The sequence below is a fragment of the Barbus barbus genome (genome assembly GCF_936440315.1).
Source record: "Barbus barbus genome assembly, chromosome: 1".
NCBI classification, from domain to species: Eukaryota; Metazoa; Chordata; class Actinopteri; order Cypriniformes; family Cyprinidae; genus Barbus; species Barbus barbus.
Window position 1 is genome coordinate 7,968,398 of NC_136729.1, and position 12,375 is coordinate 7,980,772.

At 37.4% G+C, this 12,375-nt stretch overlaps 1 protein-coding gene across 1 annotated transcript in view; it reads right to left on the minus strand.

Annotated features, from left to right (window-relative positions):
• LOC306857999 (ADAMTS-like protein 3) overlaps positions 1–12,375 on the minus strand; it is a 229,181-nt gene that overhangs the window by 42,995 nt on the left and 173,811 nt on the right. The window contains exons 15-17 of the mRNA XM_079398333.1: positions 10,279–10,363; positions 2,849–3,129; positions 2,467–2,596 (exon numbers count right to left, since the gene is read on the minus strand). Of these exons, the coding sequence (XP_079254459.1) occupies positions 2,467–2,596; positions 2,849–3,129; positions 10,279–10,363 (496 nt within the window). The remainder of the gene's footprint in view (positions 1–2,466; positions 2,597–2,848; positions 3,130–10,278; positions 10,364–12,375) is intronic.

A 12,375-nucleotide genomic window follows, 5' to 3' on the forward strand; every position in this document is an offset into this window, starting at 1 on the left:
GACTTATTTCAGATAGTTGCCTTGACAACATATATACTGTGTGTGTGTGTGTATATATATATATATATATATATATATATATGCATATATATATATATATATTCACCAAAAGTCTGAGAAGTCTAAGTGACGTCAGACGGATGTAAAGTTGTTTCAGATGTTGGGCAATGTCGGATGTAAAGTTGTTTCAGATGTTGGGCAATGTATCACTTGATTTATTAGATAAGTAATAATAATGTAAATATAATATAAAATAATAGATTCTAAAGGCAAATATTTTCTTTTGAATAACAAGCACTGAGAAGTCATGAACAATAAGACCAGGAACACTAAGAAAGTAAATAATTTAATACAAAATGCCAACAATAATCCTTACCACAATAATCTATATGCTTATGATTTAGCAGAATATTTTTTGTGTATATATATATATATATATATATATATATATATATATATATATATATATATATATATTGTATAGTAATGCAAAACATAAAGTGACATTGCCATAGTTTTTGAACTTTATTATCCCTGGCATTCCTAGACAATCATGACTGGAAAGATCCATATGAAGCGATCATATGGCTTAAAAACCAGGCATTTCGAATTCAAACAATCCTGCCCATATAATCTGAGATAACAATCAAGTTTTTGTCCATAAGAAAATTAACTATTGTAATATTCTGAGCCGTAGTATGTAAAAAGCCACATGAAAGATTTCAGCTCCAGTAAAATCATTTATTCCATAACGCACCGCACTAAAAAGCCAGCTGTCCTGCTTTCGTTGGCAAATGGTCAATTAACAGGAAATCACATTATTTTCATCATATGTCCTTATTTTCAGAGCAGCCTGACAGCCTGCTCAGATTAAATCTGAGTTTGGTCTTTGAACATAATATAGGCCAGCGGTTCAATTATAGCTCCTTGTTAAGGAGCTGGATGAATTATAATGTAGTTTTTTTTTCTTACTTGCTTTTGCACGCAATATCTTTCCATGACAAACACATTCGGTTTCGGAAGAATTAATTAGTGGCTTCTGCTAAGGCAAGCATCACTGTAATATTATTATTGTGCATATTTATGGTATAGGGTTGTGCTATTACATTTTTTAAATGAACAGACTGAAACCTGCCAGTCTTGTGAACAGATTTTTGCCAGACGGACGATAAGCTATTGAAAAAATGCCATAGACTTAACTGAGCCACATCTAGAGATCACAATATCACACACTAATATCTGGTTACAGCAACTTACCAACTAATCACAGAATTTGGGCACAATTATTAGTAAATAAATTCTTTATTTTAGGCTGTTCTTCACACAAAGTGATTGTATGACATTAAAAACAAAACGTTTTGTGTACTTTTTAGACCTTCACAGTCTTTGTCGAATAGTCCTTATATTAAAAAAAAAAACTTTCGAAAATTTCTTATTTTGTCTTCCAAGAAAAAACATAACAGCACACAGGTTTGCAATGATAAATAAAATTATGTCAGAATTTTATTTTTTTGTCAAACTATTCATTTAAGAAACATATGTGGAACTAGTGACTCAACAAAGATGAAGAAATTTTATTTAGTTCTTTTCATCATTATAATGATTATTCACAAAGCATTGTTTATTTACTCATTGTTTAGTTCACTCTTTTTACCATCTAAACTTTTGGGGTCAGGAAGATTCTTTTTTTTCTTTTTCAATAATTGAATATTTTTATTCTGTAAGGATGCATTCAATTAATCAAAAGTGACAGTAAAGACATTTATAATTATACAAAAGATTTCTATTTCAAATAAATGCTATTCTTTTGAAATTTGTTTAAATACAATAATATACATATATATATATATATATGCATGCACTCAGTGTGTGTGTGTGTGTGTATACGTCACGAGTCCGGGCTGCAGTTCTTCCTTTCTCCACTAGAGGTCACCATATCCCGTCCTCCCGGACTCCACTCCCCTAACTGCACACACCTGCCGCATATCATTCACCTGACACTCATTATTACACCCTCAGCTGTTCCCCATTGCCACAGATTATATAGTCTCCTCTCTCTCACCACTGCCTGGGTGAATTAATTGTTATTTTGTGTATATGGTAATCGTTGTAGTGTTCGTACATCTCTGGGGATACATGCATTGTGTTGATTATAGTTGCCGTTTGATGTATCCCATTCCTTAACCTGTGTTGTTTAGCCTCGTTGGCCTTTTTGTTTCGTTATTAAAGAAAGCCTTACCTGCATTTGGACCCTGACCTCGTCTTTTCACGGCGCTCTCGAAGTGTCCCGTGAAAATGCATACATGAATAAATTTATGCATGAATAAAAGATCCTAATGCACACACACCACCGCACTTTCTCATAAGGGAGAAATTAGCTTATAGTTATCCTGAAATAGTGCAATTTGTTTAAGCAACAGATACATTTTTCTATAGTAATTTCTTGCAGTGTCGTTTGGACCGTACCTCGGAGGACATGGCTGAGGGTTACAGATGCGAAGCGAGGAGGGCGGCGCTTTGGAACCGTTGCAGAGTGTGTCATCAACAATTTCCTTCTTCAAGGTGCTCACACACCTGACAACAGCCATCTGTTTGCCTGCAAAACAACACTATGAGGAACAAGGCTTTTGGCAGAGGAGTATTTCAATATGTATTTTGTAGCCCAGGCTGATCACTATCAGCTCTCTTAGCAATTTTAGATTTCATGCCAATTTCATCTCATCTGGAAAGCTGTACATGTAAAACTCTAAATCAGTTATTTTGCTGTAGAAAATTGTTGATAAAAGCTATTTGGGCAGTAAATGCATTAGAGCAGTTGTTTTCTCTAATGGCTTTCATGGAGACTCACCAACAGCACAGGAAGCAGAGCAGGGAGTGAAGCCCATGTTTTCCCAAACGTAGCCGTGCTGATCAGGGATCTCATGGGGCCTCCAGGATGAGTCTGGAGATGCTAAACAGGGGCCTGAATCACAGGTCCTTTGTAAGGAAGGCTTGTCCTTGTCACACTCTTCATCAGGTAGTTCAACTTCAGCTTGAGTGAAAGACAGCAGTACTTTACATTTCACCTGACGCCTTTGAATGCCCAGACCACAAGAAACACTGCAGGACGACCACGGATCTGGGATAAACCTGCACACACACGCACACAAAAAAAATCACATTATGAATCAGAGCACATTTTAAAGATAGGCAACTTTCACAACCAGTTTGCATGAACAAATGTGAAGAGATAAAAAAAAAAAAAATTGCGTTGTTTTGCTATTGCATTGTCCTCACTAACTGCACACAAAGACAAGATTGGTCAAGTCAGAAGAATCAGTCAATCTAATTAGTGAATTATAAAGCATATTATGTAATATAATAAAGTATTTTATATAAATGTTACACTAAAATCATTACATAAAATTTATACACACACTACATATATAAATAATTTTACATTTATCATATTATTATATAATAAAGAATATAGCAGTTTTAGATAAAGTTATACAATTATATATGTTTGATATGTTTCACTATTTCTATATTTCTATCTATCCATATTGCTGTGTGGGAAAAGTGAAAAGTGAAGACTGTTAAACTTGAAACACTGGCTTTAATCCTTTCTGTAACTTATTATTGTAGATTTTACAATAATACGGGGTTATATTGATAAATATATCATTAACATGGACCAAAAGACTTTGATATTTAAGAGTCAACCGCACTTAGAATAAATGTGATTATAAAAATAGATGTGGTAAAGTCTCCTAATGAACCACAGAATGATTTTTCCATATTTCTGGAGAGAGGAAAATGACTCTTTCGGAAAATATTGCTGAAATTCATAGCTTGCGTGATCTGTGCGTAATTGGATTCAGGAATAAAAGCACGACATGTTCTTTACCACCAATGCAATAAACCCGAGGAGAGAGATGAACATGCTTTGCCGACTCATGCTTTTCAGAACTTGTGTACATTTCTTCCTGTAATGTCATTAAATGCAACTAAAACATACATGAAACACTAGTGATCTGTAAAAGTATTTAAGTATTTTGGAAATGCACACCTCACGCCGACCACTGTCTAAACACTTTCCAGGCTTAAGGGATTAAAGTTTATGAGATCTGTACTTACCCATAAGCCCCAAACATGTCATGTTTGGACTAATGTAGGGGTGTCATTCAGGGAATATTATGATGTCAGAACTCCTCATGTGATTGAGAAAACAGGCAATGAGAATTAGTGACTGGACGTGCACGAGTATGAGTGTTAACTTATTCGCAGTTGATTTACATTGAATTTGATTAGTCTTTTCATTTGAATTAATATATATATATATATATATATATATACAGTATCTCACAGAAGTGAGTACACCCCTCACATTTTTGTAAATATTTTATTATATCTTTTCATGTGACAACACTGAATAAATGACACTTTGCTACAATGTAAAGTAGTGAGTGTACAGCTTGTATAACAGTGTAAATTTGCTGTCCCCTCAAAATAACTCAACACACAACCATTAATGTCTAAACCGCTGGCCACAAAAGTGAGTACACCCCTAAGCAAAAATGTCCAAATTGGGCCCAATGGACCATTTGACTCGTTAGTCAATATATCAAAAATATCTTACTTTATGTTCCAAATATGAACAAAGGTCTTACTGGTTTGGAGTGACATGGGAGTGAGTAATTAATGACATAATTTTCATTATTGGGTGAACTATCTAAGATGTAGATTTTCTAAGATGTAGATTTTCATCGTAGAAAATCTAAGATGGCGCCGCAGATGGCAGCTACAGTGCTTTGCTCTTCAGTGTTTGTACTGTTTTATTACTGTTTTAAATACGATCAGTTTTACCAGGGATGACCTGCTGAACATTCGGCAGAACACACCACAAAATCTTTCACCGGATTTTGATTTTTCTGACATTTTGCTGGACATTGTAGTTGGCGGAGCCGTAGCTCTGGTCAAACGCTACAGGAGGCGCAGGCGGGGGAAGAAAGCCGGAGCGCTCATGAAGCTTCGTCAGCGCGGTTTTAAAACGGCGTTGCCTAGCATCTATCTGGCAAATCTCCGCCCTCTACCCAACAAAACAGACAAACTCCTTCTGCTCTCCCGGACAAACAAGGATTTTTCTAACTCTGCTGCTCTGTGTTTCACGGAAACCTGGCTGAATGGCGACAAACCGGACAGCGTGCTACATCTGCCTAATTATAAGCTGATCAGAGCAGATTGGGATGCAGAATCAGTGGCGGGACGTGCTTTTACATCAATGAGAGGTGGTGTACAGATGTAACTGTGTTAAAGAAGATGTGCTGTTCAGATCTAGAAACGCTCTTCATTAACTGCAAGCTGTTCTACTCACTGCGGGAGTTCTGCTCGTTCATTCTCGTGAGTGTTTACATTTCACCGCAAGCGCAACAATAAAGGACGCATATCACTCGGTTCCACGAGCAGCTTTAGGACTCTCTGATCACTGTTTGGTTCATCTTATACCGTCCTACAGGCAGAAACTTAAATCTGCAAAGCCTGTATTAAGATCTGTTAAAAGATGGACTAACAAAACAGAGCGGGATCTACAAGCCTGTTTCAACTGCCTACAGAGCGAACAGGTCTGTGGATGATGCAGTCAACATGGGACTGCACTTCATCCTGCAGCCTCTGGACAGACCAGGGACTTATGTGAGGATCCTGTTCGTAGACTTCAGCTCTGCTTTTAACACCATCATCCAGGACACTCTTCAGAATAAACTGACACAGCTCTCCGTCCCCACCTCCGTCTGTCAGTGGATCACCAGCTTCCTGACAGACAGGCAGCAGCTAGTGAGGCTGGGAAGATTCACATCCAACACCCACACCATAAGCACTGGAGCTCCTCAGGGCTGCGTTCTCTCCCCACTGCTCTTCTCCCTCTACACGAATGACTGCACATCTAAAGACCCCTCTGTCAAGCTCTTGAAGTTTGCAGATGACACCACACTGATCGGCCTCATCCAGGATGGTAACGAGTCTGCTTACAGACAGGAGGTTAAGGAGCTGGCTGTCTGGTGCAGTCTTAACAACCTGGAGCTTAACACGCTCAAAACTGTGGAGATGATCGTGGACTTCAGGAGAAACCCCCCTGCTCTCCCCCCACTCACCATCATGAACAGCACTGTGACTGCAGTGGAGCCATTCAGATTGCTGGGCACCACCATCTCTCATCTCTTGTGGGACAATCACATTGAGTCCATTGTGAAAAAGGCCCAGCAGAGGTTGTACTTCCTTCGCCAGCTGAGGAAGTTTAACCTGCCACAGGACTTGTTGAAACAGTTCTACTCTGCCTTCATTGAATCCATCCTCTGCACTTCAATAACTGTCTGGTTCAGCTCAGCTACCAAATCTGACCTCAGAAGACTACAGAGGGTAGTCTGGACTGCTGAGCGAATCATTGGTACAACCCTCCCCACTCTCCAAAAACTGTACTTATCCAGAGTGAGCAAAAGGACTGGTAAAATCACTCTGGACCCCTCACATCCAGCACACTCCCTCTTTGAACTTTTGCTGTCTGTTTGACACAGAAACAGTTTCTTCCCTCAGGCAGTCCATCTCATGAACACTTGACAATAAACATGGAACACACAACTCTATTATACATTATTTATTCACCACACATACTTATTTTTTCATTTCAAATTTGCACATATGAGACCTGTACACACATAATTGTCTATATTATATATTGTGTTTTTTCTGTTTTGTACATTGCCTATTTGTATATTTGCATATTATTCTTTCATTATCTGTGTCTTGTCCTGTTGCTCTCTTTCTGTTGCACAGTGGAGCTTCTGTCACTATAACAAACTCATCGTGTGTGTAAACATACCTGGCCAATAAAGCTCATTCTGATTCTGATAATGCATGTTTTGGGCCTGTGATTATATGTGGGTGCATCTGTGAGGCTGATGATACACAGAGCAACTTTTTGAGCAATTTTTCCAGGCAACTTTTCAGAGCAATGTTGCTTGGGCACTTTCCCATTGAGAATGGGTAACAAATTTCTATCTGGATATTTTAGATCAGTCGTGGGTCCTGTGTCTCACCTGGTTTCCCATTGACGGCAACATTTGCTCAAAAATGTTGCCCGGCAACATTGCTCAAAAAGTTGCCCTGTGTATCATCAGCTTGAGAGCGTGTATATCAGTGAGCGGATTATAATCTCAGGATTAGAGTTCAGGAAGACGACAGGTCTGAGTGGAGGTTCCTTCCTCAGTAGGTCTCCTCCGCTTTTATCAAAGCAGGGATAAGATGTAGCGTGAGACTCCACAACTACATCCAACCCACATAATCCGCCCACCCAAATCACAGAGGCAAGCGTCCAGCCGTGAATTCCACAGCAAAGTGGACTGTATGGGCTCTCTATAAGATAGGGCTGAGTACCGAGTCCTGGTGCACGCCACCTTAGATCACACTAAATTTAGTAACTGGAGCAACGGAGCAGAACGCAAAAGAAGTGCTGCTATCGCTGAGTGATATACTCCACTCAAGAGTGTAATTCAAGAAGGGTTTGCAGACAAACGGTAGATCTCAACCCCCCAAAATGCATGTATACGAACTGAAGCGTTCTTCAATGGCTCTTCTGTAAACTCTTAAACACTTTCACCCCTCATTCTTCTCGTTTTATGAGTCTCTGTGATAGATGCCTTTGGTAGACCACAGGGAACAGTGGCTGTCTGGATGTTGGCAGCCCACAGTTTGTGGCTTTAAGTGGGGGTAGTGGGGGTTCATCAAGCTCCCCTGCCAACTATTAACAGGAGTATAATTTCAGAGACAGGAGGGGGAATATCTCTAATAATACCACAACAGGGGGTGAGAGTGGCCCGTGGGGCCTTGTTGAAGTAATGAAACTGTGCATCTCAACTCTGGTTTCAGAGGCCGTTTTATTCAGATGAAGAACCAGCTAATGAAGCCTAATTCTTGTCCAGTTCTGGTTGAACAGAGTGGGGTGAAATGTAATTTTACTGCCGCTGTATAAAAAAGAACACTCCCAGTGTGAAGTCACCAGAAATCCCGAGTAACAGGTGAAAGAATTCATCTCTACAGGTTGAGAATATTTCTGAATTAAAAATACATGACTGTACTCAGTTGCAATGCACAGAATGTGGCGAGACTGTCTTGGGATACCTGAGGATTCACGGTTCAGTGGATTATTGGTTATAAAAGGGAAAAGATTGATTTATATGTTTAATCAGACACTTGTAGCTAAGCCCAGACGGAATCTGCTGACATTTTCCGTATATTCAGCAGATTCCCTGGAAAAGTCTGCAGAATTATGCAGAATGGATTTGTCTTAAAATGTGTTAAATGGAACTAAAAGTATACTAGTATACTATATATAGTTTTCATTGCTGAAAGCAAAATCAAATGAACCAAAATAACAAAACAAACATTTGCTGATCTTTAGTTACAAAACTTTCGCTGGAACCTCCAGTTCATTGTCAGCTTGCTTGTAACTAACCAAAAGCTAAGGATGAAGCCAGTACTGAATCCTTGGACTCACTGTCTGCTGGATAAACTCACACAAAGATATTGGACAGGTTTAGTTTAAATAAATAAATCAGAGGAGAGCTAATGTTTATCTACATGACATCATGACATCTTATGGTCTCATATTCAAATGACCTAGAAATTCTCAGTAGTGAGTTAAAGGTAGGGCAGAAAGATACAGCTAAAATTTTCAACAATGCAGATATTTTTCAGTATTTTGATAATATTAAAAAAAATATATATATATTTATGCAAATGCATTTGATAAATTAACACAACATCTCCAACATTTTTTTGCCACTAAAACATATTATTAAAATGCATTATTATTCAAAAACTTGAGGTCATGTTTTAAATAGAAATATATATATATATATATATATATATATATATATATATATATATATATATATATATACAGTTGGGCAAAAAAGTATTTAGTCAGCCACCAATTGTGCAAGTTCTCCCACTTAAAAAGATGAGAGAGGCCTGTAATTTTCATCATAGGTACACTTCAACTATGAGAGACAGAATGCGGGGAAAGAATCCAGGAAATCACATTGTAGGATTTTTAATGAATTAATTGGTAAATTCCTCTGTAAAATAAGTATTTGGTCACCTACAAACAAGCAAGATTTCTGGCTCTCACAGACCTGCAACTTCTTCTTTAAGAGGCTCCTCTGTCCTCCACTCGTTAGCTGTATTAATGGCACCTGTTTGAACTCGTTATCAGTATAAAAGACACCTGCTCTAGAGGAGCTCTGCAAGGAGGAATGGGCCAAAATACCAGCAACAGTGTGTGAAAACCTTGTGAAGACTTACGGAAAACGTTTGACCTCTGTCATTGCCAACAAAGGGTATATAACAAAGTATTGAGATGAACTTTTGTTATTGACCAAATACTTATTTTCCACCATAATTTGCAAATAAATTCTTTAAAAATCCTACAATGTGATTTCCTGGATTCTTTCCCCCCATTCTGTCTCTCATAGTTGAAGTGTACCTATGATGAAAATTACAGGCCTCTCTCGTATTTTTAAGTGGGAGAACTTGGTGGCTGACTAAATACTTTTTTGCCCAACTGTATATATATTTCTATTTAAAACATGACCAAGTTTTTGAATAATAATGTTGAACAAATGTGGAACAGTTGTACTGTTTATTTGTTTTGTTTTGTTTTTGTGTGAAAACCATGGTCCACACACACACACACACACACACACACATATATATATATATATATATATATATGTGTGTGCATGGTTTTCACACAAAAACAAAACAAATAAACAGTATAACTGTTCAACATTTGTGAAGGATGTAACAATGCTGAAAATTCAGCTTTGCATCACAGTAATAAGTTACATTTTAAAATGCATTCAAATATAAAACAATTATTTGAAATTGTAAAAAACATTTCACAATATTACAGTTTTTCTGTATATTAATCAAACAAATACAGCCTTGGTGAGCATAAGAGACATCTTTCAAAGGCATAAAACTTACTGTGCTTGTTTAAAATTATCTCATACTTGCAAAATGCCATGCTTTTTAGGAATCTTAATGGCCAAATTGAAAAGTGAATGAAAATTACGACAATATTTAAAATGTTGCTTTATATTATGTTCTGAAACCAGCATTTTTTTTTTTTAATATTCACCCATGAATATCGCCCAATACTAGAGAAAATAAGCAATGAAATGTTAGTGTGACTATATAATGCACAATATAAAAAAAAAAAAAAAAAAAAAAAAAACTCACGCTGGATCTTCCAAGGCTACTTTGGTTTCTTCCAGCTGTTGAGCCTGTTTCAACCAGGGCAGCTTGGCTTCAACAGGTTGGCTCTCTGAGAAAGCAACAACAACAAAAAAACACAATATTGGACATATTATTGTTAATCAAAAAAAGTAGAGCCGAGTAGAGCAATTAAACTAAAAAGGCCGTCTTATACAAGTATGCATTTTTATGCTGATAAATGCGCCTTTGATCATGTTGCAAAACTTCCTGGTTAAGCTAGTTAAAATGCCTGATGGAAATTAGCACACCAGCATCTAATACACAACAGAAACCGCTCTTTGTATTGAAACTCTAGCTAACCACAGTACAGAATTTAATCTCAGATATTAAAAAAAAAAAACATCAAAAATTATAAAACATTTTTGAGGTTCATAATCATAAAAAGTGGTGCTTGGCTACTTATCAGAAGCCATTAGTTGAGAGTGGTGTGGAAAAATCAATTCAAAGATCTGGGCTGATAACCAAAAGGTTGTAGGTTCAAGCCCTGTAAGTGGTGATCCGCAAACCATCACCCATTGTACTCTTGGGCAAGACGCACAACCTCAGGTTACTCAGAGGAGGACTTTCAAGGTATTAAGTGTTCTGTAAACTGTTTTGGATGAAAGTGTCAGATAAAAGATGACAAAAAGATACAGTAAGCCAAGTCGGTGCGAGATCAGTGCTGAGGGACACTCACATTTCCCCAGAAACCCTTCCTGCTACAAACATCTGTAGTACTATCACTGGGTCATACGTCTTACTGAAGGTTACAAAGCCAGCTTGAGTCCGGCTGCTTCCCCTCCAACCCCCAACCAAAACACAGCTAATAAAGCTCAACATAAATCTCCATGTGACAACCAAATATTTATGCAAGCAACCATTTATTGATCTGGAACAGGATTATCACAGCTGTCGGTGACTGTGGGACAGCAGTAAAGTCTCGCGGCAGAACATGCCGAGGGCTCAGGGTTTGGCTCTTCAGTCTGGGTTTCTGGGTTTCTCTGATGGCAGACATCCTCAGATTTGGCGTGCGGGACGGTTGAGATGAAATGTGGCCTCTGTCATTTCAACCCACTGAGTTTTTACAAGCATGTCAGGCTCAAGTTAAGTGTGGAATTGATTGATTCGATGAGAATTATTGGTGAAAAAAGCACACAGATGTTTCTGATTAGGGTTATTTGAATTTTGGCATCGTTGTGTAACTGATATTACATTTAAAGGAATACACTACTGTTCAAAAGTTTGGGGTTGGAGACATTTTTTTTTATGTTTTTGAAAAGTCTCATGCTCACCAAGGCTACAATTATGTAGTCAAAAATACAGTAAAAACAGTAATATTCTGAAATAGTATTACAATTTCAAATAACTGTTTTCTATTTGAATATATTTTCAAATGTAATTTATTCCTATGATGCAAAGCTTGAATTTTCAGCATCATTACTCCAGTCTGCAGTGTCCCACGATCCTTCAGAAATCATTCTAATATACTGATCTGCTGCTAAATAACCATTTATTAGTATTATTAATGTTGAATACAGCTGAGCTGCTTAATATGTGATCAGAAACCATGTCTTTACTGCCACTTTAGATCCATTTAATGCATTCCTGCTAAATAAATAAAAGCATTCATTTTTCATATAAAAAAGTCTTACACCAAACATTTGAAAGGTATTTCACTCAAAAATTAAAATACTACTTCCTCTCATTTCATTTCAAACCTGTGCATTTGTTCAGTGTAACACAAAGGAGAATTATAAGGGATCTTCAAGTTGCTCTTTGGGTTTGGAATGACATTATGGTGATTCAATTATGACAGAATTTTCATTTTTGGGTGAAGTATTCCTTCATTGAAAATTTGGAGGATTTAAGCAAAGCTTGTAAATGTAAAACATGTGTGAGGAGGAAAACTGTTAGCCGTCTAGATGACAAACACCTCCTGTTATGTGCCTGAATATAGGTCTCGAATAAGGAAGTTTGATTCATGAGCAGACGGGACTATGTTTGGCATGACTTGGCATGAAAAAAAGCGCAATTTATTCATGTACTCAGACAAATCACTTGAACTAATTACACAAAACTTCA